This window comes from Notamacropus eugenii, chromosome 1 (genome assembly GCF_028372415.1).
Source record: "Notamacropus eugenii isolate mMacEug1 chromosome 1, mMacEug1.pri_v2, whole genome shotgun sequence".
Lineage (NCBI taxonomy): Eukaryota > Metazoa > Chordata > Mammalia > Diprotodontia > Macropodidae > Notamacropus > Notamacropus eugenii.
This window is the reverse complement of record NC_092872.1, coordinates 494,401,327-494,426,137: the sequence shown is the minus strand read 5'-3', so window position 1 is coordinate 494,426,137 and position 24,811 is coordinate 494,401,327. Positions and strand designations below refer to the sequence as shown.

General features: G+C 42.9%; 2 protein-coding genes across 7 annotated transcripts in view; one reads left to right on the top strand and one right to left on the bottom strand.

Moving 5' to 3' along the window:
• Nucleotides 1-13,180, bottom strand: part of PNPLA7 (patatin like domain 7, lysophospholipase) — a 216,904-nt gene extending 203,724 nt beyond the window's left edge. For 4 of the 5 annotated variants that reach the window (XM_072633166.1, XM_072633168.1, XM_072633169.1 and 1 more), the window contains exons 1-7: nt 13,093-13,180; nt 11,897-11,931; nt 8,941-9,012; nt 8,580-8,667; nt 7,775-7,857; nt 5,787-5,878; nt 5,237-5,377 (exon numbers count right to left, since the gene is read on the bottom strand). In XM_072633166.1, the coding sequence (XP_072489267.1) occupies nt 5,237-5,377; nt 5,787-5,878; nt 7,775-7,857; nt 8,580-8,667; nt 8,941-9,012; nt 11,897-11,931; nt 13,093-13,114 (533 nt within the window). In that variant the 5' untranslated portion in view covers nt 13,115-13,180. The remainder of the gene's footprint in view (nt 1-5,236; nt 5,378-5,786; nt 5,879-7,774; nt 7,858-8,579; nt 8,668-8,940; nt 9,013-11,896; nt 11,932-13,092) is intronic. The other variant, XM_072633170.1, reaches the window with a different exon arrangement.
• A 79-nt stretch (nt 13,181-13,259) lies between these two features.
• MRPL41 (mitochondrial ribosomal protein L41) lies at nt 13,260-14,586 on the top strand. Of its 2 annotated transcripts, none has more exons than XM_072633174.1 (2): nt 13,260-13,339; nt 14,021-14,586. In XM_072633174.1, exon 2 carries the CDS (start codon nt 14,030-14,032, stop codon nt 14,432-14,434), a length of 405 nt encoding a protein of 134 aa, XP_072489275.1. In that variant the 5' UTR covers nt 13,260-13,339; nt 14,021-14,029; the 3' UTR covers nt 14,435-14,586. The 2 variants fall into 2 exon arrangements, with proteins under 2 accessions (XP_072489275.1, XP_072489274.1); XM_072633173.1 differs by having other exon boundaries at nt 13,297-13,455.
• The last annotated feature ends 10,225 nt before the right edge of the window (nt 14,587-24,811 follow it).

Genomic DNA, 24,811 nt, shown 5'->3' with positions numbered 1-24,811 from the left:
GTCCCTCCATTTGTGTTCTTAATCTCATTCCTCCCTTGCCCCCATCCTACCATCTCCAAAGCTTGCTGTTTTAATCATCAAATCTCTCCTTCTGGTTTCACCATTTTTGTCAGTGGCACTATTCAGTTTCCCATGTCTACAGCCTTGGGGAGACCACTGGAATGGTCTGCAAACCACATCTTATACTACTGTTAGAATAATGTTCCTTAGACATAGATGTGGCCAAACCACATCTTATACTACTGTTAGAATAATGTTCCTTAGACATATCATTCTAATTCTCAAACATTATCAACGACTCATTAATGCCTACTGAGTAAAAGCCAAATTCCTCTGCCTAGATATCAAGGATCTCCACAAACTGGAACCTCCCTACCTTTTCACACTCATATCTCATACTATTCTTTGCCTCTCTCTTTTTTATTCCTTCTCCCATGATATTTATATATTCTTCAGTTACCAAATTCTATCTATTCCACCTCCACAACATCTGTCTAATCTGCCCCCTATTCTCTATTTCCATTGGCACCACACTAATACAGACCTTCTTTACCACCTACCAAGAGACCATTGCAATGGTCTCCAAACTACATCTCATACTACTGTTAGAATAATGTTTCTCAGGACGTGGAGCCAAGATGGCGGAGTAGAAAGATGTACATTTGCTAGCTCTCCCCACACAGCCCATAAAATATCTGTAAAAAAAGACTCTCAACAAATTCTAGAGCAGCAGAAGCCACAGAACAACACAGTGGAGGAGATTTCCAGCCCAGGGTGACCTAAAAGGCCAACAGGGAAACATCTGTCACACCACAAGTGGAGCAGAATCCAGCCTAGCCTTGGTGGGGCTCTGGGAGGACACAAGCAGGTCTAGGGGGTGGAATCTCCAGTCACAGTAGCAGCTGTTTGCAGGTCCCTCAACCCACAGGTGCCAAAGGTCAGTGACAAAGTTTTTTCAGCTGGCCAAGAAGGGAGAAGGGCCTTCCCATAACTCAGGTCTCAGGCAGCGGCCCACAGAGGCCGCAGCGGCCCACAGAGGCCACATCGGGCAGGCTGCAGCAGTTCCCACAGTAGCCCGCATCCACTGTTGGATCGTAAAACCCCTGGGGGCACTGAGCAGCTGATTCTTACTTTAGCCCTTGGTAGAGGCCCTGCAGCACCTGATCTTTATCTCACGTTGAATGGCAGCCCTGCCCCTGCAGCTTATCTGAATCTCAGACCCCAGTACTGGCCTGGAGGAACTGGAGGCCAGGTGGCTGTGAAGAGGAAACTCTGCTAAGATTCTGGGCACAAAAATCTCTACCTACTCCCAGACCAGTACACATGCTTGATTGTGCCACCTTGGAGGAACTGAGATCTTACAGATCCCCAGAGTATACCCTACTCTTGACAAAGGACCCAAAAGTCAAGTAACTGGTTGGGAAAATGCCCAAAAAAGGGAAAAAAAATAAGACTATAGCAGATTACTTTCTTGGTGAACAGATGTCTTCTCCCATCCTTTCTGATGAGGAAGAACAATGCTTACCATCAGGGAAAGACACAAAAGTCAAGGCTTCTGTATCCCAAACATCCAAAATAAATATTCAATGGGCTCAGGCCATGGAAGAGCTCAAAAAGGATTTTGAAAATCAAGTTAGAGAGGTGGAGGAAAAACTGGGAAGAGAAATGAGAGAGATGCAAGAAAATCATGAAAAGTTTATCAACACCTTGCTAAAGGAGAACCCAAAAAAATGCTAAAGAAAAATAACACCTTTAAAAATAGGCTAACTCAATTGGCAAAAGAGATTCAAAAAGCCAAGTGAGAAGAATGCTTTAAAAAGCAGAATTAGCCAAATGGAAAAAGAGGTTCAAAAGCTCACTGAAGAAAATAGTTCTTTCAAAATTAGAATGGAACAGATGGAGGTTAATGACTTTATGAGAAACCAAGAAATCACAAAACAAAACCAAAAGAATGAAAAAATGGAAGATGATGTGAAATATCTCATTGGAAAAACAACTGACCTGGAAAATAGATCCAGGAGAGACAATTTAAAAATTATGGGACTACCTGAAAGCCATGATAAAAAAAAAAGCCTAGACATCATCTTTCATGAAATTATCAACGAAAACTGCCCTGATATTCTAGAAGTGGGGGCAAAATAAATATTGAAAGAATTCACAGATCACTTCCTGAAAGAGATCCAAAAAAAGATATTCCTAGGAACATTGTGGCCAAATTCCAGAGTTCCCAGGTCAAAGGGAAAATATTTCAAGCAGCTAGAAAGAAACAATTCAAGTATTGTGGAAATACAATCAGGATAACACAAGATCTAGCAGCTTCTACATTGAGGGCTCAAAGAGTGTGGAATATGATATTCCAGAAGTTAAAGGAACTAGGACTGAAACCAAGAATCACCTACCCAGCAAAACTGAGTATAATACTTCAGGGGAAAAAATGGTCTTTCAATGAAATAGAGGACTTTCAAGCATTCTTGATGAAAAGACCAGAGCTGAAAAGAAAATTTGACTTTCAAACACAAGAATGAAGAGAAGCATGAAAAGGTAAACAGCAAAGAGAAGTCATAAGGGACTTACTAAAGTTGAACTGTTTACATTCCTACATGGAAAGACAATATTTGTAACTTTTGAAACTTTTTTTGGTATCTTAGTTGGTGGAATTACACACATACACACACACACGTACACGCACATGCACACACACACAGAGACAGAGCACAGGGTGAGTTGAATAGGATGGGATCATATCTTAAAAAAATGAAATGAAGGGGCGAGAGAGAAATATATTGGGAGGAGAAAGGGAGAAATGGAATGGGGCAAATTATCTCTCATAAAAGAGGCAAGTAAAAGACTCTTCAGTGGAGGGAAAAAGGGGGGAGGTGAGAGAAAAAACATGAAGCTTACTCTCATCACATTCAACTTAAGTAAGGAATAAAATGCATACTCATTTTGGTATGAAAACCTATCTTACAATACAGGAAAGTGGGGGAGAAGGGGATAAGCAGGGTGGGGGGGATGATGGAAGGGAGGGCAGTGGGAGGAGGGAGGAATTAGAAGTCAACACTCTTGGGGAGGGACAGGATCAAAAGAAAGAACAGAAGAAATGGGGGGCAGGAGAGAATGAAGGGAAATATAGTTTGTCTTACACAACATGACTATTATGGAAGTCATTTGCAAAATTACACAGATATGGCCTATATTGAATTGCTTGCCTTCCCAATGGGGATGGGTGGGGAGGGAGGGAGGAAGAGAAGCTGGAACTCAAAGTTTTAGGAACAACTGTTGAGTATTGTTCTTACATACAACTAGGAAATAAGAAATACAGGTAATGGGGTATAGAAAGTTATCTTGCCCTACAAGACAAAAGAGAAGATGGGGATAAGGGAAGGAAGAGAGGGCAGATTGGTGATAGGGGTAATTAGAATGCTTGGTGTTTTGGGGTGGGGGGAGGGGAGAAATGGGGAGAAAATTTGAACTCAAAATTTTGTGGAAATGAATGTTGAAAACTTAAAATGTATAAAAAAATGTTAAAAAAAAAAAGAATAATGTTCCTCAGACATAGAGCTGGCCATATCATTCTAATTCTCAAACATTATCAACGACTCATTAACGCCTACTGAGTAAAAGTAAAATTCTTCTGCCTGGATATCAAGGATCTCCATAAACTGGAACCTCCCTACCTTTTCACACTCATATCTCATACTATTCTTTGCTACATACTTCATTCTCTCATCAAACTAGACTCTTTATTTCCCCTAAATAAATCCTACTCACTTTCCTTTAGTGATACTATATTTCCTCGGTTAGAATGTCCTCCCTTGCTTTCTTTGCCTGCTGAATTCCTAGTCATCCTTTAAAGCTCAATTTAAATCCCATCTCCTCCCTGAAGCTTTACCTGATCTCTCCCTCATCTCTCTACCACTGGTAGAGAGTCTCTCCCTTTGCACCTCAAAAGGACTTCATTTTGTAGCTCTCTGATGCAGTTACATATTATTTTGTATTAGCTGAATGTCTGGTCATTTTTCAGTTGCATCTGACTCTTTGTGACCCCATTTGGGTTTCTGTTGGCAAAGATGTTGGCATGGTTTGCCATTTCCTTCTCTTGCTCATTTTACAGATAAGGGAATTGAGGCAAACAAGGTGAAGTGATTTGTCCAGGGTCACCCAGCTAGTCAGTGTCTGAAGCCAGATTTGAACTCCAGAAGAGTCTTCTTGACTTCAGGTCCTGTACTCTATCCACTGTAAAACCTAGCTGCTCATTTGCATATATGTCCTAAAGGGCAACAGCTGAAATAGACTAAAAAGTGCACTGCGTTTGGCCTTAAATTCAAATCCTAGTTCTGTGAGTTCTCTGATCTTTACAATCCACTGAGCCCTCCTGAGTTTCAGTTTCTTCATCTATAAAATGGGTATTATAATTGTAGTATCTTTAATAACTACCTCATAAGGTTGTTGGGAGGATAAAATGAAATAATGTATACATAACTAACTTTCATTTGAGCCTAGAAAGAGTTGGACTTTTGATTTAAAACTGCCTTTGACTGGAGGTGGCATTTGAGAAGATAACAAAACCATCACCCTCCTCCTCCAAGAAGAAAACTAAAACAGAAGTTGGCTCTTCTCTTAAAGTCTGCCAGCAGGAGACTCTTCTAATCAACGGCCATTCCTTTCCAACACAGCCCTACCCACACACCCATTCCATTCCCCACAGCGGGGCACAAGGGAACCAACCAGAAGCTTCTGGTTGTGCATGTCCCCTATCTAGAAGCCAAAGCAAAGTTGTTGATGGAAGTAACCAAGGTGCAAGCTCCGTGAGATGGCAGTCAAAGACCCACCCCTAAGCATACTCTAATCTAACCCCATCCCCCCTTCCCTGCTATACATGTAAAGTACTTTGTAACTTTAAAGTAAACTGGTATTATTATCGTCATTATTATTAATAGTGGATTGTAAAGTCTGTGAGAACAGGGACTGCCTGTTATCTAAACTCTGCATTTCCCCTAGTACTCCATGATTGCTGGAAGTCCAAATGAGATAACATATAAGTGGTTTTTTTAAGTCAATAGATATTCCTATCACTGCTACTACTTATTTACTACTACTACTATCACTACTACCACCACCACTACTTTGTAAGGTGCATGACAGCAGGGACTATTCCTTATCTAAATCATGCATTTCCCATAATATATAATCTACACGCACACAGTGGGTGCTTAAAAAACATTTGCTGAATTACCGGACATTTTTCAGCATGTATAAGACCTCAGATGGTAAATTAGAATTTTTAACATCAAACTCAGTGAGATCAGCTTCCAGTAAGGAGGGTGGGGGCTCCTTTGGCTGCAAGGTGGGATAGTCTTTCTTGAACCTCAGGATCCTACAAGGCAAAATGAACAAAATGAATAAAAAGTCTACAGTCCACAGATTTTGAAAAAAATCATCAACAAAACCACATTAAACCATAACCATTTTATCCCCAGTGACATCCAAGGCAGCTTTCCAGATACCCAGTGAAATCATAAACATCTGAGCACTATCAAGCCACTAGGCCTTTAGGAGCAAAAGTTCATTGTCATATTAATCTGAGCTCTACAGAATTAGAAATTATATGAATAAGGAAAAAACACACAGAATACCCTCCATACTATGAGGCTGCCTGCTCATTCAGATTAATCCTAGTCACCATTCTCTACCATCATAACAGACAATGACTTCACTGTATCTGAAGCAGCCACTTGGCTCCCTTTAGAAAGTTCCCATGCTTTCACTCACACCCGTCTCCGTACCTTTTAGCCAAAGACAGAACCTTGGTTCTCTTCCTCATCCTCTGCCGGGGCACAGCACTGTTTCCAACAAGACTGTTTGGCAGGGTACTCACCTAGAGAGGAAAAGACATTTAGTTCTTAACGGAAGAAAATGGAAAACCTAAATGCAAGCGGGAGTTCTGTCCCACAAATTAGACTTAGAAATGCTCAGGATTTCTCCTAGGTCCTTAGAAAGAGATCTGAGCACAGACATACCTTTCTTTACACATATATCCAGTTTTATATAATAAATATGCAGTTTCATGTGCAATCTTTTCTCAATTATACCATGGAAATATTTATTTTATTCTATAAATTAGAAATAAAATAAAAATTCAAACAAAAATACATATCCAGTTCTACAAAGGGCAGTGTCACTAATGAAGGTGAAGTTTTATTTTAAATTTTACTTTTCACAACCATTCTGTATATTCCCTTTATAATGTTATATCCCCACAGTAGCTAGGTGTCACAGGGGATAGAGCACAGGACCTGGTATCAGGAGAACCTGAGTTCAAATCCAGCCTCTGACACATACTAGCTGTGTGACCCTGGACAAGTCACTTCACCCTGTCTGTCTCAGTTTCCTCATCTGTAAAATGAGCTAGAGAAGGAAATGGCAAACCATGCCAGCATCTTTGCCAAGAAAATCCCAAATGAGGTGACAGAGAGTCAGACATGACTGAAATGATTCAAAAACAATCTCTACGTTACTACACTTGAATGAGTGTTAACCATACTTTGTGTAATAAAAAATCATAAATACTTTTATTCATATTTCTGAAATAAAGTCATCTAAAGAGGGCTTATATTTCCCAAAATACAACACTAGTAAATGGGTAACCAGGGAAATGGCATTTTTTTATACATATATCACTTCTTAAAAACTAATGCATACATATAGGAGATTGAAAAATATACAGAGGAATTAACCATGAAAATAATTTCAGTGGCTCAGCATAGATAAGTGCAAACCACTGAATGATTTTTCCCAACATTTCCCAAGTCCCACAGCACTGCTGTGAAGTGAGGCAGGGACTACTGATCTATTTACAGTGAAAAGAATAAGCCAATAGTAGAGGGAGGGGTAAAATCAAGGACTACTTCTGACCACAGTCCTTCCAGAATGTTAAGTTCCCAAAAAGTAGAGGTCATCTCTAAAAGCATAATTCCTGGTATGACATCTATTTAAGTTAGGCAGCCCCATTGTCCACTACAGGATAATATTTTAAGCCCTAGCAGAAGGAAACCTATCTCAAGATTCCTAAGAACCAAGCAAAGACCACAGTGCCACCTGGGGAAAATGAGGAGCATTACTTCTGACAGGTGCTCAGGAATAATTTGGCTTAATAGCTTTCCTGATTCCAACACTATGCTTCTACTCAAGCTGTTCAGAGTGTCCCGTCCATTTCTCAGAGATGACATCTTTAAGCCTTCATGTATTTGCCAAAGGCAGAATTCCAAGTGCTACAAACCAAATGCCACATTTTACCAATTCCCATCCATGACAATTTAATAGCATATGGTTGCTAATTATTCTTCAAAGCCTTGAAGAGGCTGGCGGTGGAGGGTTAACATAGTACATAGCTGTCTCTTCTCAAGAACAGCTCCAGTAGCATGAAAGGGGATTAATAATATGCCCAACCAAGCAGCTGGTATGAGAATCTTTCAAGCAGTCTTATAGTAATAGTTCACTATTCCTTGTGCCTTTCCCCTTTCACATATGGGACAATCAAAGGAATCTTGTTTTATGCAAGCTTTCTGAACATTCCTGGGCCAAGAAAACTACCTAGCTTTCTATCTCCAATTGAGATCAGGAGGAGCATTGTACTTAGTAAACATTTAATAAATACTTGCCAATTGATTAAATCAAATATAGGATAATTTCCTGGATCTCAAGTAGTCCCCATTGCTCAGAGACAACTCCATTAGATTTACTTCATCACTTTATTCTATTGCTGCATACTTACCTTCCTCATGATCTTTCGGCCATAAAACATCATTTTGTCTCTTTTACGGAACCTATACTGAGGAGATACTGAAAGCTGATGTGCTGAAAGGCAGAAAAGGAAACAGTATAGCCCATCACTGACCGAGTCTCTAAAAACAGTTTCCAGTAAAGGCAAGAGATGGAAATCTCAAATGGGAGAGGAAGGGAGGGTACAGGTACATAGACAGAATCTGACAAATGAAATACCCTGTTAGATTCAAAATCAGACTATAAGGAACCTTCTTTTCCTTTTCTTACTCATTATGCAGGCCTCTGAAAATGCAGATACTGTAAGCATAAGCTCTACTTCTTCATCTTAACACTATTTAACATTTAGGAAAAAAAAAGGATGTCATTATAACTTGTGAACTCCTCCTCTAAATTACCCAGATGGATCAGCATCATAAATCATTACATGGAGACCATGAAACCATGAGGGCCAACCTAAGGTCACAGTGTATCATATTATAAGGTACATAACTAGAAATCAGACTCTTCCTTATCTCAGGAAAAAGGCTCTCTCTCCGTACATTCTTTCTTCCCCTGTCCCCAGGAAGTCAGAGTTGGGATCAGAAATTTCTGCCCTAGTTCTCTCTCCAGGTCAGGGCTAAATGGGCTAAGCTTTCCTGATATAGATTCATTTAGCCTTAAATTAGACAGGCCACCAAATTCTAGCTTACAGACACACTGGGGCTCAGAGCCATGTATGAGGGATAAAGACAACTGGCATCCTTCTCTCTTATCCTCACCGACCTATGGACCAAAACCAAACATAGGATACTTACAAGACCACTTCATTTTCTTGTAAACCAAACAGATGACAATGCCGATGAAAAGAAGGGCTAAGATAGCTCCAATTACGATTCCTCTTATCTGCATGTACAAGTTAAAAACAAAGCAGGACTGTCAATAAGAAGCTAACAATCATTCCAGGTTTTCTCTGACAGACAAACCCAACCACCCTGAAATCCTAGCCCTATCATGTTTCCCCCAAATCTAGGCTGATAGGGAACGAAAGAACACAGGGGAGAGTAGGGTATCAAAACACAGGCAAAGATCTGGTATCGACAGCTGACCAGAAACAGAATTCATGGATTTTAACTCACAACCAGAAGAAAGTTCCCTCTGCCCAAACACAGGGTTTACCATGGTTGAGTGCTTATGATATTCCACTAACTGCATAATCCAGGAGTACGAGGTAGTAGTAAAAGACAAGACCTACAGGAGAGAACGCAACATAGCACATGAGAACAATCAAGGGCATCTGCCCTCCCATTACATACCTCAGCAGAAATCTTCTCGCTTAATGGGTGGCAGGAGGAAAGGAGAGCAGCATTACAAGCCAGTGAGAATGAGGTTTCCATAAGTCAATGACATGAACAATACAAACATACATATAGTTCTCAGACTTCACACGGTACTTTGTACCTCCCTAGTTCACTTATCATGTAACACTGTATACTGCACTTACGTGTGTTTCCTTATCCTCTCTACTTGACTATAAGTTCCAAGATGGTAGGAAATCTACAATTTCTATCACTCTCAGTGTACACAGTAAGTACTTAAATATTAGTTTCAAGAATATTTATTCTCTAGCGATTTTTTTTTACCTAATGTTTTCTGGATTGGACACTATTCCTTCATGCCAACTATTTATTTCAACCATTTCAACTACTAAAATCCCATCTCATATAGAGGCAAGATTTAAGCAGATTTCCTCCTATTCAGAACAGATATTTGTGCCTCCTAGATACATAAGGTATTCATGATTTCAGATGCTATAAACTACCTATCTCTAGTTTTGGCTTTCAATAAGTATCTAGTGGAAAATGCCCTGATAGACCACAAAGGAAGTAGAGGAAAGGGAAATTCAGAAGAATTTGAACATCTTATTTGAAATCAGAAGTCAGATCTGAGCTAGAGCAGAAAAAAGTGGTGGGAATGGGACAAATGATTTCAGGTTCATGGTATAATTTGGCTGATCAGGAAACAGGCAAACAAAATCTCATATTCATATTATTTCTTTCTTAAGACTAACCACAAGTAAATTACAATATTAAAGGCTAGCAAATGGGGCATCCAAAGTGGTGAGACAGAGTTAGAGACTTCATGCAAGAGAAAATAAGTCACCTAGAAAAAGGTCGCAAATCTACAGCAAAGTCTCTGCTCTAAATTCCTACTTTCAGCCCCCCAATCACAACTAGAAGTGGCATAATAGAATGAATAAGTTAATCAGAAGCTGTGGGTCCTTATTCCTGGTTTACAATGTGACTTTGCCCCATGTTGTGCCCTGGCTCCTCCCCTAAAAAGTCATAATATACCCACTGAATCATAAATAAAATGAGTTGATAGCTGATTGATGAATTTCAAAAATGTAACAGAGTATATAAATACATGACATATTGCATTTTAAATTAAATGGTGGGATATGGCAACCTTTTGTAGGACTCCCCAGAAAACCATTGTAAACCATCTGAATTCTGAGAGTATTAAATACCAATTAATAAGTCAAACAAAAAAAATGACTCAAAATGGAGAAGTACTTCTGGTTACTCTCTGGTATCTAGGAAATGAGGCTCAATGTAAAAGGTAGCACCCTAGATGTTTTAGAAAGCATAAAAAACAGTATTAGACACATAGTGATGAGTGAGTATAAAGCTGATCAGAAAATATTGAAGGTAATACTGAGTTTCCAGAAATAGAAGGATCAGGGGGACCAGAAAACCAGAAAAGTAAAACAGCATGAAAAATCTTCAGGTCTCAGGCAAGCATGCACAAATACATACACTGCCTGGGCCCCTATTTCAAACTCCACCTTAACCTTTAAAGGTAAGCATTCCCTGCCTCAGTTTCCTCACTGTAATAACAGCACTTACCTCTCAGGGTTGTTAGGATGAGATAATAATTGTAAAGTGCTTAGCCAGAGTCTAGCACAGAATAAGCGCTATATAAATGGTAGTTATTACTATTATTATTTTTATTATTATTATTACCTACCCCAAAATAAATCCAAGCTAGAGACAAAAGGCAGCAGGTGTTAGAGTGGAGAATGAAGCTTTGTTAGTCCTTTCAAGTCTCTCAGTTCAACAAGTTCAGGGCTCCTTTTATCTGCCAGAGGCAATACTTGTTTTTCCCTTCAACCTAATACTTTCATAGCTGACTAATCAATCAAAAAGCAAAGAGGAGATTCTGGGAAGGACTTAGTGCCATACAGATTTAGGAAGAACAATGAGTGTACCACAGGGCTCCTTGTAGGAATAGGAAATAGACCTGTGACTTCACTGGTAACAGGAACTAACTAGGTGAGGGGTCTGGCAATGCAGGTCAGCACCTTCTCAGCAATCAACAGTCTTCCAGAGTTACTTGGGGCACTGAGGGGTTAAGTGACTTGCCCAGGGTCACATGGTCATTTTGTGTCAGTGTCCCTAGAAAACATAAAGAAGAGACTAAATCCCAAGGCTGGAACAAATACAAGCTTCATGACTGAGAGGACATAGGCTTTAACCTCTAAGCTGAGACACTTCTCTCCACCCCGTGTGGCTACAATGGCGCAACAGTCTCGAGAACAGATCTGATGGGGCTACAAAGAAGGTATCTGCTGTCACAAGAGGTTTTTAATGAACACTCTAATCCTGACTACGCCTCAATGCCTAATAACTCACTGCAGGACAGGCCAGATATTGGAATCTTAGATTTAGAATTAACAGGAACATTAGATACCATTAGAGTCTGATCCCCTCGTTTTACAGAAGAGAAAACTAACAGGTTGAATTGAAGGGTAAAAGTTTAGATTCAAGTGATCCTCAGAGAAAGCTCCTAGTTACACACACAGCAACACCCCAATACAAGATTCTAAGGAAGTCAACCCTAACAGAAAAGACCTGAGAAAGGGAATGTTAGGCATCTAACGTGTCAACCCTGGCCTTGTCACTTCCCCTTTGTGAGCCTCACTTTTCTCATGTTAAAATGAGAAAACTACTTGCATTACCCACTTGAGGCGACTGAAAAGCAAGCATCTGTGGATCCTGAGATGCCTTTAGCACTCCAAAGGTAAACCGTTATGACCGTTACCACCATTGCTGGGTTCCCCTAGTGTACATACCTGCGCGTAGGATTTATTCAACTCCTTCTCCATGGCTAAAAATCAAACAAACAAAATGGAATGAAGAACGTCCGGGCTGGTTCTGCCAAACGACTAATGCCTAACTCAGCAGTCACGGTTTTTAACTGTTCACAAGTCCAGTTTCTAAGCCCGTTGACAGGAAAATGACTCTCTGCAGGCTCGGTTCCCATAAAAGAAGCGTCGGCCGTGCCCGAGTCTCGGGCTGTAAACAACAGTCACGTGGCGAACTTGATGTCCGGCCACAAGTTCCCACTACTGAGAGCCAGGCAGCGGCCAACAAGGAAAGGGCTCCCTGTACCTGCTGCAGTCCCGCCTCCACTTTACACGGCCCAGGCCCTCCTGGGGCACTTCCCAGGACCGGCCGCGGGGAGGAGGGGGATGGAGAGGGAGAGAGAACGTCCTGCTCCTTCTGAGAACTGTTTGGCACGCGCGGGAGCTACCTGCCCTACGCGGGCCAGTTATCCGACCCGGGCCGGGTCACCGCTCCCGCACCTGCCCTGCACCCCGGAGCGGGCTGGCCAGGGGCCAAGCTCACCAGCGTCAGTTAACCAAGGGGAAAGACTGCCTGTGAAATCGCTCCTGCAACATGCAGAGGGAGGAGGGCGGGGGGCCATGAGGGGCATCACCGGGTGGAGAGGGGGGCGGGAGGGGTCACCTGAGGACAGGGTCACTGCGGGACTGGGGCGGGCGGGCAACGTCCCGGAAAGGGGCGGTGAAGGCGTGGGCAGTGGGAGCAAAGGGCGGAGCGGCAGTGCCCCGGGTGGGGGGGCGCAGCTCGGGGTCAGCCCGGGGGTGAGACACCAGACGGTATGGGGGGCGGGGGCAGTTGGAGTGTCGTGGGGGAAAAGATCGGGGAGCACGAGGGGAACTAGAGTGCAGAGTGTCTCCAGGAGAGAAAAATGTGACCAGGCAGATGGACGCCGGGGAAACCCCGGGGGAGAGGCAGCTGATGACGTCACGGGGGACGCGGAGCGACAGCAGGGAGGCAGCGGGGAGGGAAGACGGGGCAGGGACACCGACGGGGCGGTCACGCGAGGAGGGCTCTCCTGAGTGACAGTGGGTCTGAGCTGCCGGTGCCGCCTCACGCAGGAGCGCAGCCTAGTGTCCGGCCTCGTCTCGAGGGGCGTGGCCGAAGGACATCAGTGGTACACTCGGCTTAGGCCCCCCCCACTCACCGGCCAGCAAGGCAGCGGCCATCGCCCCGCCTCAGTCGCTCCCGCTCCGGCTCCGGAGCCGGGATTTCCCTTCCTCCCACAATACCCGCTCACTCTTCCCTGGGCCTCGCCCCCTCTGAAAGACGAGGCTGCTCATTGGTTGAGGCACCCGCGACCAATCGGAGGAAGTTTTGTTCCGACGTCCGAGATTCCTGCGGCTGGAGCGTGAGTGGCAAAGGTGAAGGCAGGCTGAGCGTGCGGGACTCGGGTCCGGGCCGTGAGGGACACCCTGGGGGGTCCGGGGGTGGCCGGGGGCAGGGCACGGGGCTTTGAGGTTAGAAGGCTCTCGGCCTCCGTCTGACCTGCGGAGGGCAGATGCGGCGGGTGGGTGCTCCCCGACGCCCCTCGCACCTCCCATCTCTCTGTCCCCCTGTTGTCTCTGGCACTAGTCTCGTCATTCCGGGGCTGTGGTTTGGTCTTCGTTAGCCCCAGTCAGTCAACATTTATTAAGTGCCTGGTGTGTGCCCGCCAGGCGGAAGGGCCAGCCAGGTGCGCAATAGATCCAGGAGTGCACACTCGGAGTCAGGAAGACTCATCTTCCTAAATTCAAACCCGGCCTCAGAGACTTCTGGCTGGGTGGCCCGAGGCAAGGCACTTCCCCCTGTTTGCCTCAGTGTCCTCATCTGGAAGATAAGCTGGAGAGGAAATAGCAAACCAGTCCAGTGTCTCTGCCAAGAAACGAGCAGGGGGGAGAGGCGGGCGCGGGCAGGGGGGCGCGCCCGGACGCGGTGCCGTAGCCGTCTAGGACAAGCGTCGAGGGAATTAATTCACCGGATGTATTTAGTCCGCATGGCTCTGCCCAGCTGCCCAAGCACCCCCACTCCGTGGTGACAAGAGTCCAAATACCAGTCCCAGACTTCACCCTCACCTTTTCTCTCTCGTCTCACAGATACAAAGTATGGGGCTGCTCTCAGCTCTGACTCGAGGCCTGGTCCGAGGGGCAGACAGAATGGGCAAATGGACAAGCAAGCGAGGCCCCCGAACCTTCTACAAAGGTCGAGGAGCCAAGTTTACCGGCTTTTCTTCAGGTGGGAAATTTGTGAAGGTGAAGGAAATGGTCCCTGAGTTTGTGGTTCCAGATTTGACAGGCTTCAAACTCAAGCCATATGTGTCTTATCGAGCTCCAGCTGGCACAGATGAACCACTGACAGCCAAGCAGCTCTTTATGGAAGCTGTAGCACCTTCGATTGAAAAGGACTTTAAAGAAGGAACTTTTGACCCTAAAAACCTGGAAAAGTATGGCTTTGAGCCCACCCAAGAAGGCAAGCTCTTCCAGCTGTATCCTAAAAACTATGTGCAATAAGAATCAAGAACTGTCCAGCTAGTAACCATTCATTTCTCCTATGTAATGCAAACAGCCTTTGAATAAGCCTTGTATAGCTAATTTAAAAGTGGAGGGATAAGGCATTTTCCTAATCTCACCTTTATTAAAGAGAAATTTTATTCCATTTTTAATTTTGTGGTGTCAGGTTATCCTGTTAATTCAGGCTACATAAACAGCATTGTTCAATAAACATTTATTAATGCCTGTTCTGTACTAGGCAATACAAAATCAGAAAAAGAAAATCTCTGCCCTTAAGGAGCTTGTAATTTAACGGGGGGAAATTGCATAAGGGAGGGAAGATCAGAATGGTAAGTTTATGGAGTCAAAACCATACACAATTACTGGGGGAAAATGGGAGAGTTACCTGGGAAGTTCTGAGCTCTATAAAGGAAGGCTTTGGGAGGAGTTTATTGTTCTACCCTCGGGCTCTCCCATCAGAAGAGAGAGGCAACTGAGGCAATTGCTGAGTATCAAAAGCTGAGCCATTCTGCATGGTGATGAGATTTGTTTGAGGTATTGACTTTTCCTAGGGGAGCATTCCCTTAGGTTAAAACCAAGCAGAACTCCTTGGAAATGGAAAGGGAAATAGTAATACTTAAAGATATATAATAGAATAGGCTTATAAAGCCATATCTAATCAAGATGAGAAGAGTTTCCATTTGCTGAGAAACTGTGGAAGAAAATCATTGCGGTTAACAGGAGAGCATATCCCCCCAAAATAATAAAACCACCTCCTGGCTAGTCTAAATTTTTTAATCAGACAAAATGATGGAATTGCTTCTTTGATTTGTGGATGGTAGAGAGATCCTATTGCTTTTATCCCACATAAACAGTACAGAATGTACACAAGTTTTGCAGGACTTAAACCTTTAAACCCATTTGACAGTAGCAAAGTTTACAAAAGAAAAATGAGAACATTATGGAGCTGGATAAATATGCTTAGTAGTGAGAGATTTGGCTAGAGAAACTATTTCATAATGTAACCAGATGACATGTCTTACAAATAGGCCTGGACTCACAAAATATCCTAGCATGTTTTAGTAGGGAGGCAGTTCTCTAACACTTCATAGAAATATGCTTACCTATCTTAAGACCCTGAACCTTAATTTGTTGCTATCTAAACTATCTCATAATTTGGGACCTTAGCATCTTTTTCAGGGGCACCATTTTGAATATCAATTGATCAAAAAATCTATGATTTCCTGGGTATAGAAACTACCAATTCATATGCCATGCCCCATTTTTAACTTACTAGAGAAAGCTACCTGAGGCTCAAAGAGGTTAGCTAATTTGCTTGTGACACAGCTAGAATCACAGGCACAATAGGTACCCAGGCATTTCTGTTTCTATCTAAGATGGAAACTAAAGCAAGTCAGCAAGCATTTATTAAGCATCTTCTATGTGCCAGGCACTGTACAAAGTGCTGGAAATACAAAGAAGGTAAAAGAATCTCTGGTCTTGAAGCTCACAGGGAGAGGAAACCTGCAAGCAGTTACATACCAACATATATACAGGATATGTTGGGGATAATTTGAAGGAAGACACTAGCAGTAAGGGAGACTGGGAAGGCTTCTTGTAGAAGATTGGATCTTAGTTGAGACTTGGAGGAAATCAGAAGGCAGAACAACAGGGAGAGAATTCTAGGAATGGAGGACAGCTGTCAGGAGAGTGTCTTGTTTAAAGAACAAGGAGGGCAGTGTCCTGGATCATAGAGCATGTGGAAGGAATACTGAGAGCCTAGATGAATGGGAGGATGGCAGTGCCCTCTACCGTAGCAGAGAAGTTAGGCAGAGGTGAGGTCTTGGGGAGGGAGGTAAGGAGAAGATAATGAGCCCCATTTTGGATGAAAAGCACCAAAGTACAGCAATGATTGAACAGTACTTGTCTAAACAAAAGCCCATTGTTGCTCTTTAGAGACAAGAGTGACAGAACTCAAACCTTTCTACTTTGAAGAAATGAAAATAATTATCTTCTATACCTTTATCTGTCTAAAAAAGTTGCAGTGATTTATAATGCTACCTTCCTTCTAAAAGAACCTTTAAAAGTTAAAATGAAAAAAAAAAGAATATTCTTAAAATCCTAGTAGCTGGAACTTGATTTTTATAGATGGGGGGGATGTGAATAATAGCTACTTCCATAAACTCATTTAGCTTCATCTCAGCCTCACTTTTGGATTCTACCTAGAAATTTCATCTAGGAAATATATAGTGTTCCTCTAGAATGGAAAAGCATATTAGAAAAGTTTCCCCAACCATTCTTTTAGAGCTTTTTTACTCTAATTCTTCTCAGTGACCATTAAGCCAATTTCCACAGACATCTAAATCAGTCAGCACTACAACCCATTCTGTAGTGACTGGTCTAAGTTATAGGGAGGCAGATTTTAACTCACCAAACAGAGAGTTGTTCAAAAATGGAACAGGCTACCTTATCAGGCAATGAGATTTCTTTCACTGAAGTATTAACAAAGAAGCTAGAGTAGATGACCACTTGTCCAAGATGCTTAAAAAAAGCTACTCTGACATTCTGTAATTCTTCTTTTTTTTTCCCCTTTATTTATTTATTTAACTTTTAACCTTCATTTTCACAAAATTTTGGGTTCCAAATTTTCTCCCCTTTTGGCCCCTCCCCCCACCCCAAAACTCCGAGCATTCTAATTGCCCCTGTCTGCCAATCTGCCCTCTCTTCTATCATCCCTCTCTGCCCTTGTCTCCATCCTATACCCCTTTACCTGTATTTCTTATTTCCTAGTGGCAAGAACAGTACTCGACAGTTGTTCCTAAAACTTTGAGGTCCAACTTCTCTTCCTCCCTCCCTCCCCACCCCTTCCCTTTGGAAGGCAAGCAATTCAATATAGGCCAAATCTGTGTAGTTTTGCAAATGACTTCCATAATAGTTATGTTGTATAGGACTAACTATATTTCCCTCCATCCTATCCTGTCCCCCATTACTTCTGTTCTCTCTTTTGATCCTGTCCCTCCCCATGAGTGCTGACCTCAAATTGCTCCCTCCTCCCCATGCCCTCCCTTCCATCATCCCCCCCACCCTGCTTATCCCCTTATCCCCCACTTTCCTGTATTGTAAGATAGATTTTCATACCAAAATGAGTGTGCATTTTATTCCTTCCTTTAGTGGAATGTGATGAGAGTAAACCATGTTTTTCTCTCACCTCCCCTCTTTATCCCTCCACTAATAAGTCTTTTGCTTGCCTCTTTTATGAGAGATAATTTGCCCCATTCCATTTCTCCCTTTCTCCTCCCAATATATTTCTCTCTCACTGCTTGATTTCATTTTTTTAAGATATGATCCCATCCTCTTCAATTCACTCTGTGCACTCTGTCTCTATGTGTGTGTGCGTGTGCGTGTGCATGTGTGTGTGTGTGTAATCCCACCCAGTACCCAAATACTGAATAGTTTCAAGAGTTACAAATATTGTCTTTCCACGTAGGAATGTAAACAGTTCAACTTTAGTAAAGTCCCTTATGACTTCTCTTTGCTATTTACTCTTTCATGCTTCTCTTCATTCTTGTGTTTGAAAGTCAAATTTTCTTTGACTCTGGTCTTTTCATCAAGAATGCTTGAAAGTCCTCTATTTCATTGAAAGACCAATTTTTCACCTGAAGTATCATACTCAGTTTTGCTGGGTAGGTGATTCTTGGTTTCAGTCCTAGTTCCTTTGACTTCTGGAATATCCTATTCCATGCCCTTCGATCCCTTAATGTAGAGGCTGCTAGATCTTGTGTTATCCTGATTGTATTTCCACAATACTTGAATTGTTTCTTTCTAGCTGCTTGCAATATTTTCTCCTTGACCTGGGAACTCTGGAATTTGGCCACAATGTTCCTAGGAGTTTCTCTTTTTGGATCTCTTTCAGGCAGTGATCTGTGGATTCCTTGAATACTTATTTTGCCCTCTGGTTCTAGAATCTCAGGGCAGTTTTCCTTGATAATTTCATGAAAGATGATGTCTAGGCTCTTTTTTTGATCATGGCTTTCAGGTAGGCTCATAATTTTTAAATTGTCTCTTCTGGATCTATTCTCCAGGTCAGTTGTTTTTCCAATGAGATATTTCACATGATCTTCCATTTTTTCATTCTTTTGGTTTTGTTTTGTGATTTCTTGGTTTCTCATAAAGTCATTAGCCTCCATCTGTTCCATTCTAATTTTGAAAGAACTATTTTCTTCAGTGAGCTTTTGAATCTCCTTTTCCATTTGGCTAATTTTGCTTTTGAAAGCATTCTCCTCATTGGCTTTTTGAACCTCTTTTGCCAATTTTAGCCTATTTTTCAAGGTGTTATTTTCTTCAGCATTTTTTTGGGTCTCCTTTAGCAGGGTGTTTACTTGTTTTTCATGCTTTACTTGCATGTCACTCATTTCTCTTCCCAGTTTTTCCTCTACCTCTCTAACTTGATTTTCAAAATCCTTTTTGAGCTCTTCCATGGCCTGAGCCCATTAAGTGGGCTGGGATACAGAAGCCTTGACTTCTGTGTCTTTCCCTGATGATAAGCATTGTTCTTCCTCATCAGAAAGGAAGGGAAGAAATGCCTGTTCACCAAGAAAGTAACCTTCTATAGTCTTATTTTTTTTCCCTTTTCTAGGCATTTTCCTAGCCAGTGACTTGACTTCTGAGTGTTCTCTCCACCCCCACCTCACCTCCAGATCCACCCAGCCAGCACTTGGGGTCTGAGATTCAAATGCTGCTTCCCAGCCTCAGGGCTTTGGGTGGGAGCACAGCTGCTATTCAGTGTGAGATTAAGTTCAGGTGCTCAGGTCAGGGCAGGGCCGCCTCATGGGGCTCAGTTCCCTCAGGGGGTTTATGCAGAGACCTTCAACAATGGATCCGGGCTCCTGCCTGCTTGGGGAGCCCTGGTCTGCTCCCGCCTCCACTGCTGCCTCATGAGGGGGCCTGAGTTATGGGGGCACCCCACACCCCTCTCAACCTGCCAAAGAGACCCTCTCACTGACCCTTGTCACCTGTGGGTGGGGGACCCGCCCGGCTGCTGGAGATTCCATCCCTGAAGCCTGCTTGGATCAGCTCCTTTCCGCGCACCACCGAGGCAGGGTTGGGCTCTGCTCCAGGTCCGGGGCGCAAGGGACCTTTTGCGAGAGGTTTTCAGGCTCTCTGGAGCAGAAATCTTGTCCGCTCCGTTGTTCTGTGGCTTCTGCTGCTCCAGAATTCACCAGTGGTTCTTTTTTTTACAGATATTTTATGGGCAGTGGGTTCGGAGGTAGCATATGTGCGTCTTTCTACTCTGCCATCTTGGCCTGTAATTCTTCTTAAAATAATAATTTTACTCTTAAAATAATTCTAGCACTCTATTGACCGAACTATCTAAAGGATATCATGGAATAATGGCTAAAGTTGTGGAGTGCTTTGAAGTTTGCAAAGTGAATTTCAAATATTACATTATTTGAGCTTCACCACAACCCTGTGAGGTATGCATTATTATTATCATTCCTATTTCAGTTTCCTTAAGTTCCTCATCCAGAGTATATAGTTATTGTCTGGGTCATGATTCAAATTTTGGTCCTCCTTGCTCCAAGTCCACAACTGTAGCCATTATTCTATGATATCCTGTAGGTGGTAGTTCAGTTAATAGAGTGCTAGAATTGGAGGGAGGAAGACTCAGACACTTGGTAGCTGGGTGCTTCTAGACAAGTCACAACTTCAGTTTCTTCATCTGTAAAATGGGGAGAAGAGCTCCTACTTCACAATTATTGTAAAAGGCAAATACTTTCCCAAACTGAAAGTGCTATATAAATATTAGCAATTATGTGGAGGAAGGACAAGGCAAGGGAGGCAGCTAATGGGTGTTCCATTAGACAATATGTACAAGCCCAACCTTGGGTTGCAACAGCCTGAGACCTGATAATCCAATTCCCAGTATTAGAAATTTTCTGAACTCAGTATTTTAAATAGTCATTGACAACCTTCTGGTCTCCCCAGCTTCTAAGCCAAATCTTTTATCCTCTTCTCTGAACAAATTCAGCAAGTCAGCTAGCATTTATCTTGAACTGGATGTCCAGTAGACATCTTAAATTCAATATGTCCAAATAGAACTCATTATCTTTCTCCTTAACCCTTCCTCTGCCCCTCACTTCCCTTATTACTGTAGAGGGCAACAACATCATCCCAGTGTCTCAGATTCAGAACTTAGGCGTCATCTACTATGTCGCGGGCACAATGCTGAGCACTGGGACACTTAGGAGAAGTGAGAGTTCCTGCCCTCAAGTGGCTGACAGTCTAGTGGGGAAGATAGTGTGCAAACAGCTGTGTACAAACAAACTACATATAGGATAAATAGAAAATAACAGTGAGGGCGTTGGAATTAAAAAGGTTTGGAAAGGCTTCCTATAAAGGGTGGGGTTTTACCTGGAATTTGAAGAAAGCCAGGGAAGCCAGAAGGAAGAAATGAGAAAGGAAGGAATCCCAGGCATGGGGGACAGCCAGAGAAAATGCCTGGAGTCTGGAGATGGAGCATCTTATGCAAGGAACAGCAAGGAGGCCAATGTCACTGGATTGAAGAGTACAAGGTGATAGTCATAAGGTGACTAGAAAGGTGGAAGGGTGGCAAGGTTCTGAAGGGCTTTGAAACCAGATAATTTTATTTTTAGTCTTGGAAGTTATAAAGAGCCACTGGAGCTTATGGGGAGGTGGGGTCAGGGGGAGACAGGGATATCTGTTTTGTATAATTCACTTTAGGAAAATCACTAGTGGCTGAATGGAGGATGGATTGGAGTGAGGAGAGACTTGAACCAGGCAGACCCACCAGCAGCCTATGGCAGTAGTCCAGGCGTGAGGGCCTACAACTAGAGTTAGGGTAAGCCAAAAGAGCAAAGGTGGAATATTCAGATGTTGCAAAGGCAAAATTGATAAGCCTTGGCAACAGCTTGGATATGGGGTAAGAGTGAAGAATCCAGGATGACGCCTAAGTTCTGAATCTGAGACACTGGGATGATGTTGTTGCCCTCTACAGTAATAAGGGAAGTGAGGGGCAGAGGAAGGGTTAAGGAGAAAGATAATGAGTTCTATTTGGACATATTGAATTTAAGATGTCTACTGGACATCCAATTCAAGATGTCTGACGGTAGTTAAAGATGTAGTTAAAGATTTCTGGAGCAGAATAGGTAGATTTAAGGATCATCAGCAAAGATGGTAATTAAATCCATGGGAACTGATGAGATCAAGTGGCATACATAGAAGGAGAAGAAGACCTAGGACAGAATCCTGAGGGACACCTATGGTTAGAGTGCATGATCTGAAGGAGGGTCCAGCAAAGGAGACAGAAGGAGTGGTCAGATAGGTAGGAGGAAAACCGGGAAAGAATGGTGTACTGAAAACCTAGAGGGAAGAAAGTATCAAGGAGGAGAGTGATAACAATGTCAAAGGCTGCAGAGAGTCCAAAAAGAATTGACAACTGACAAATGATCATTGGATTTGACAACTATGAGATCATCAGTAACTTTGAAGATGGTTTTGGTGGAATGTTAAGGTGGGAAGTCAGATTGTAAAGAATTAAGAAGAGGGTGGGAGGAGAGAACACCAACTGAAGACTGCCTTTTTGAGTTTAGCTACAAAGAGCAGAAGAGAAATAGGAAGATAGCAAGGATGGAAAAATCAAGTGATGGCTTTTTCAAGACAGGGGAGACATGAGCAAGTTTGTAGGCATTAGGAAAGGCTCCAGTAGGGGGAGAAATAAAAAATAAGTGAGCGAGGAGACGGAGGGAACAATCTGTTGGAGACAGGATGGAATGAGATCACTTGAACAGGTAGAGGGCTTAACAAGGTCACTTCACCATGAGATAGTGGCAAAAAGCATCCAAGTGATAGATGATGAGAAAGAGGGAAGAAGAGGGAGGTCACTCTAAATGCCCTCAATTTTTTTCAGTAAAATATGAGGCAAGAGTCTCAGCTGAGTGAGGGGAAGGGGAACAGTCATGAAAGATTTGAAGAGGGATAAAAAGATGCAGAAGAGGCACTGTGGAGAATGGAATTGTTATGTTTGTCCTTCATTCTCAAAGAGGACCATGGCATCAAGATGATGACATGACTTGCAGTTGACTTTGATTCAAGTGAGGGAGAGCTGTGCAAGGTCACCAACCTCACCTTTTTCTCCTGAGCCATCTGGGTCCAGTGGCCTGATATTCATCAGCAGGGCTGGAGACGGCCCAGGAGGATCATAGAGTATGTGGGGGAGGAAGCCTGGAAAGGGAGGAAAGGGCCAGGTTTTAGAGAGTTTTGAATGCCAAAAAGAGGATTTTTATCTTTGATCCTGGAAGCAACAGAGAAATACTATAGTTTTATTGAGTACAGAGGTGATACAGTCAAGACCTTCCTTTGCTTTAGGAAAATGAGAGACTGTCCAATCACCAGACATGGACTGGAATGGAAGAAATGAATATAAATCTTATATTCTTTCTATAAGAGAAAACAGAAGGCAAAATGAACTTGTAGGCAAATGAAAGGATGGTTCACAGGTTCTTCACAGAGACTGGCTCAGGAACGCTGAGAGATTAAGAGGTGTGCCTGTGGTCACATGAGTTCATAAAGGAAGTATAGTAGGATTGCCAGCAGCAATGAGGGCCCACTTTAAATTATGTAACATAAATTTGTAATGGACCCAGTGACAATGGTTGTATGATTTTTTTCCACTTTAGTTCAACAGCACAGGTATAGGCACAAAGGTGACCAATGGTGAGAGTGATTCAAGGCTTGAGGTTTGGTTGGGCATAAATGGCAATATGGGAAGAAGGCTAGGGATTCAAGAGAGGAGGATGGTGTAGAATTGAGTTGGCTTACCAAAGAGTCAAGATAAGGAGAGAGTGGCTAGTGAGGGGAGATGACATGGGAGAGAATTGAGGGGTCAAGGGATTGGAGGTCACAGTAAGGATGAAGAATAGGGTTATGTAAGAAAAGGCAGAGGGAGAGGTCAAAAGCCAAAAGATTATGGTCAGGTAAGGGAATTTCAGAATTCTCGAACATGTAAATGACACATTTGTGGATGATGGTTGTGTGTGGCTGGGGTGTGGGGTAGAAGAGTAACTCATAGGAAGAGAGTAGGTTGAGGAACAGAGTGGCTAGGGAGGGAGAATCAGTACGTATGTTGAAGTCCCCTAATATGAGGGCAGGAGTTGGGGAGAAAAGAAAAATTATCAGCCAGGTATGGAAACTCACTGAAGAAGGAAGGGGAGTGACCTGATGGTCTGTTGACATTAGATACCAGGATTTTGACTGGATGGTAGATGTGAATAGCATGAACATCTAAGGAAGAGTTTACTGAGTGAAGAAAGAGAATCTGGAAATGGCAATGGGGAGAAAAGAGTATTCTAACTCTCCCACCTGGACAAGTGAGGCAAATGAGAACGAGTGAAGGTACAGCCAGTACCAGAAAGGGCAGCCAGGGAGTCTGTCATCAAGGGAAAGCCAAGTTTCAGTAAGAACTAATAGATGGAAGAAGTGGAAAAGGAATTGTTGTTGTCCTTCGTCTTCAAAGAGGACCAAAACGACAACACCATTGTAAAGTGAAATTTCAGTGTGTCTGAGTGTGGCTGATCAAACCAATATGAGCTCGGAATGCTCTACTACAGGTTGGGCACAGATAGTCCATGTGAATATTTGGGGTGGATATTCCAAATTTGTGCATGCTGCATTTACTTTGTGCTATCTCAATTCTGCTTTGCTCAAAGAGCACAGCACCCTTTCTGATGTGGGCACGCCATGCTGAGTGGTCCTGTGCCAGTGTCTCCCATGTTGCACAGTCAAATCCAAAGTTCTTGAGAGACCTTGAGAGTGGTCCTTGTATCACTTCTACCATGTGTGAGTTCTCCATAAAATAGTCTTTTTGGCAAGCATACATTTTGCGTTCAAACAATGTGGCCAGCCCAAAAAGGAATAAAAAAAGAAAAGGAGTAGATTTAAGATGAAGGGAAGTTTGTTGCTTGTTGTGGAACAGGTATTCTAGAGGGCACAGTGAAGGGCTGGGTGGAGTTAGGTTGAAACTTTGGGGTGAAAGGGTTAAGGAGGTTGGGGATGAACAATCAGATAGTAGAGAAAGTTGAGTTTGATGATGATCCACAGAACTTCATGGTCACCAGTATATGAAGGGTATGACTAGGTATGAGAATTTTCATCATTGAGTGGAGGGGGCCACTTCTCTACCCTCAAAGAGGCACAGCAGGAGATGGGAAGTCTGAAGTCAAAGGGAGGGTTCACCTTTGGGAACTGAGTTGGCAGCAAGAGGTAGTATGACTTGTGCTGACAGAGATGAAAGTGGTTGTTTTGAGGAAGATGCCCAGCCTGGTCCCTGTCAGCCTTTCCTCAGGGGACACACTGTGCTGAGCAGGAAATGGAAGGTTTAGT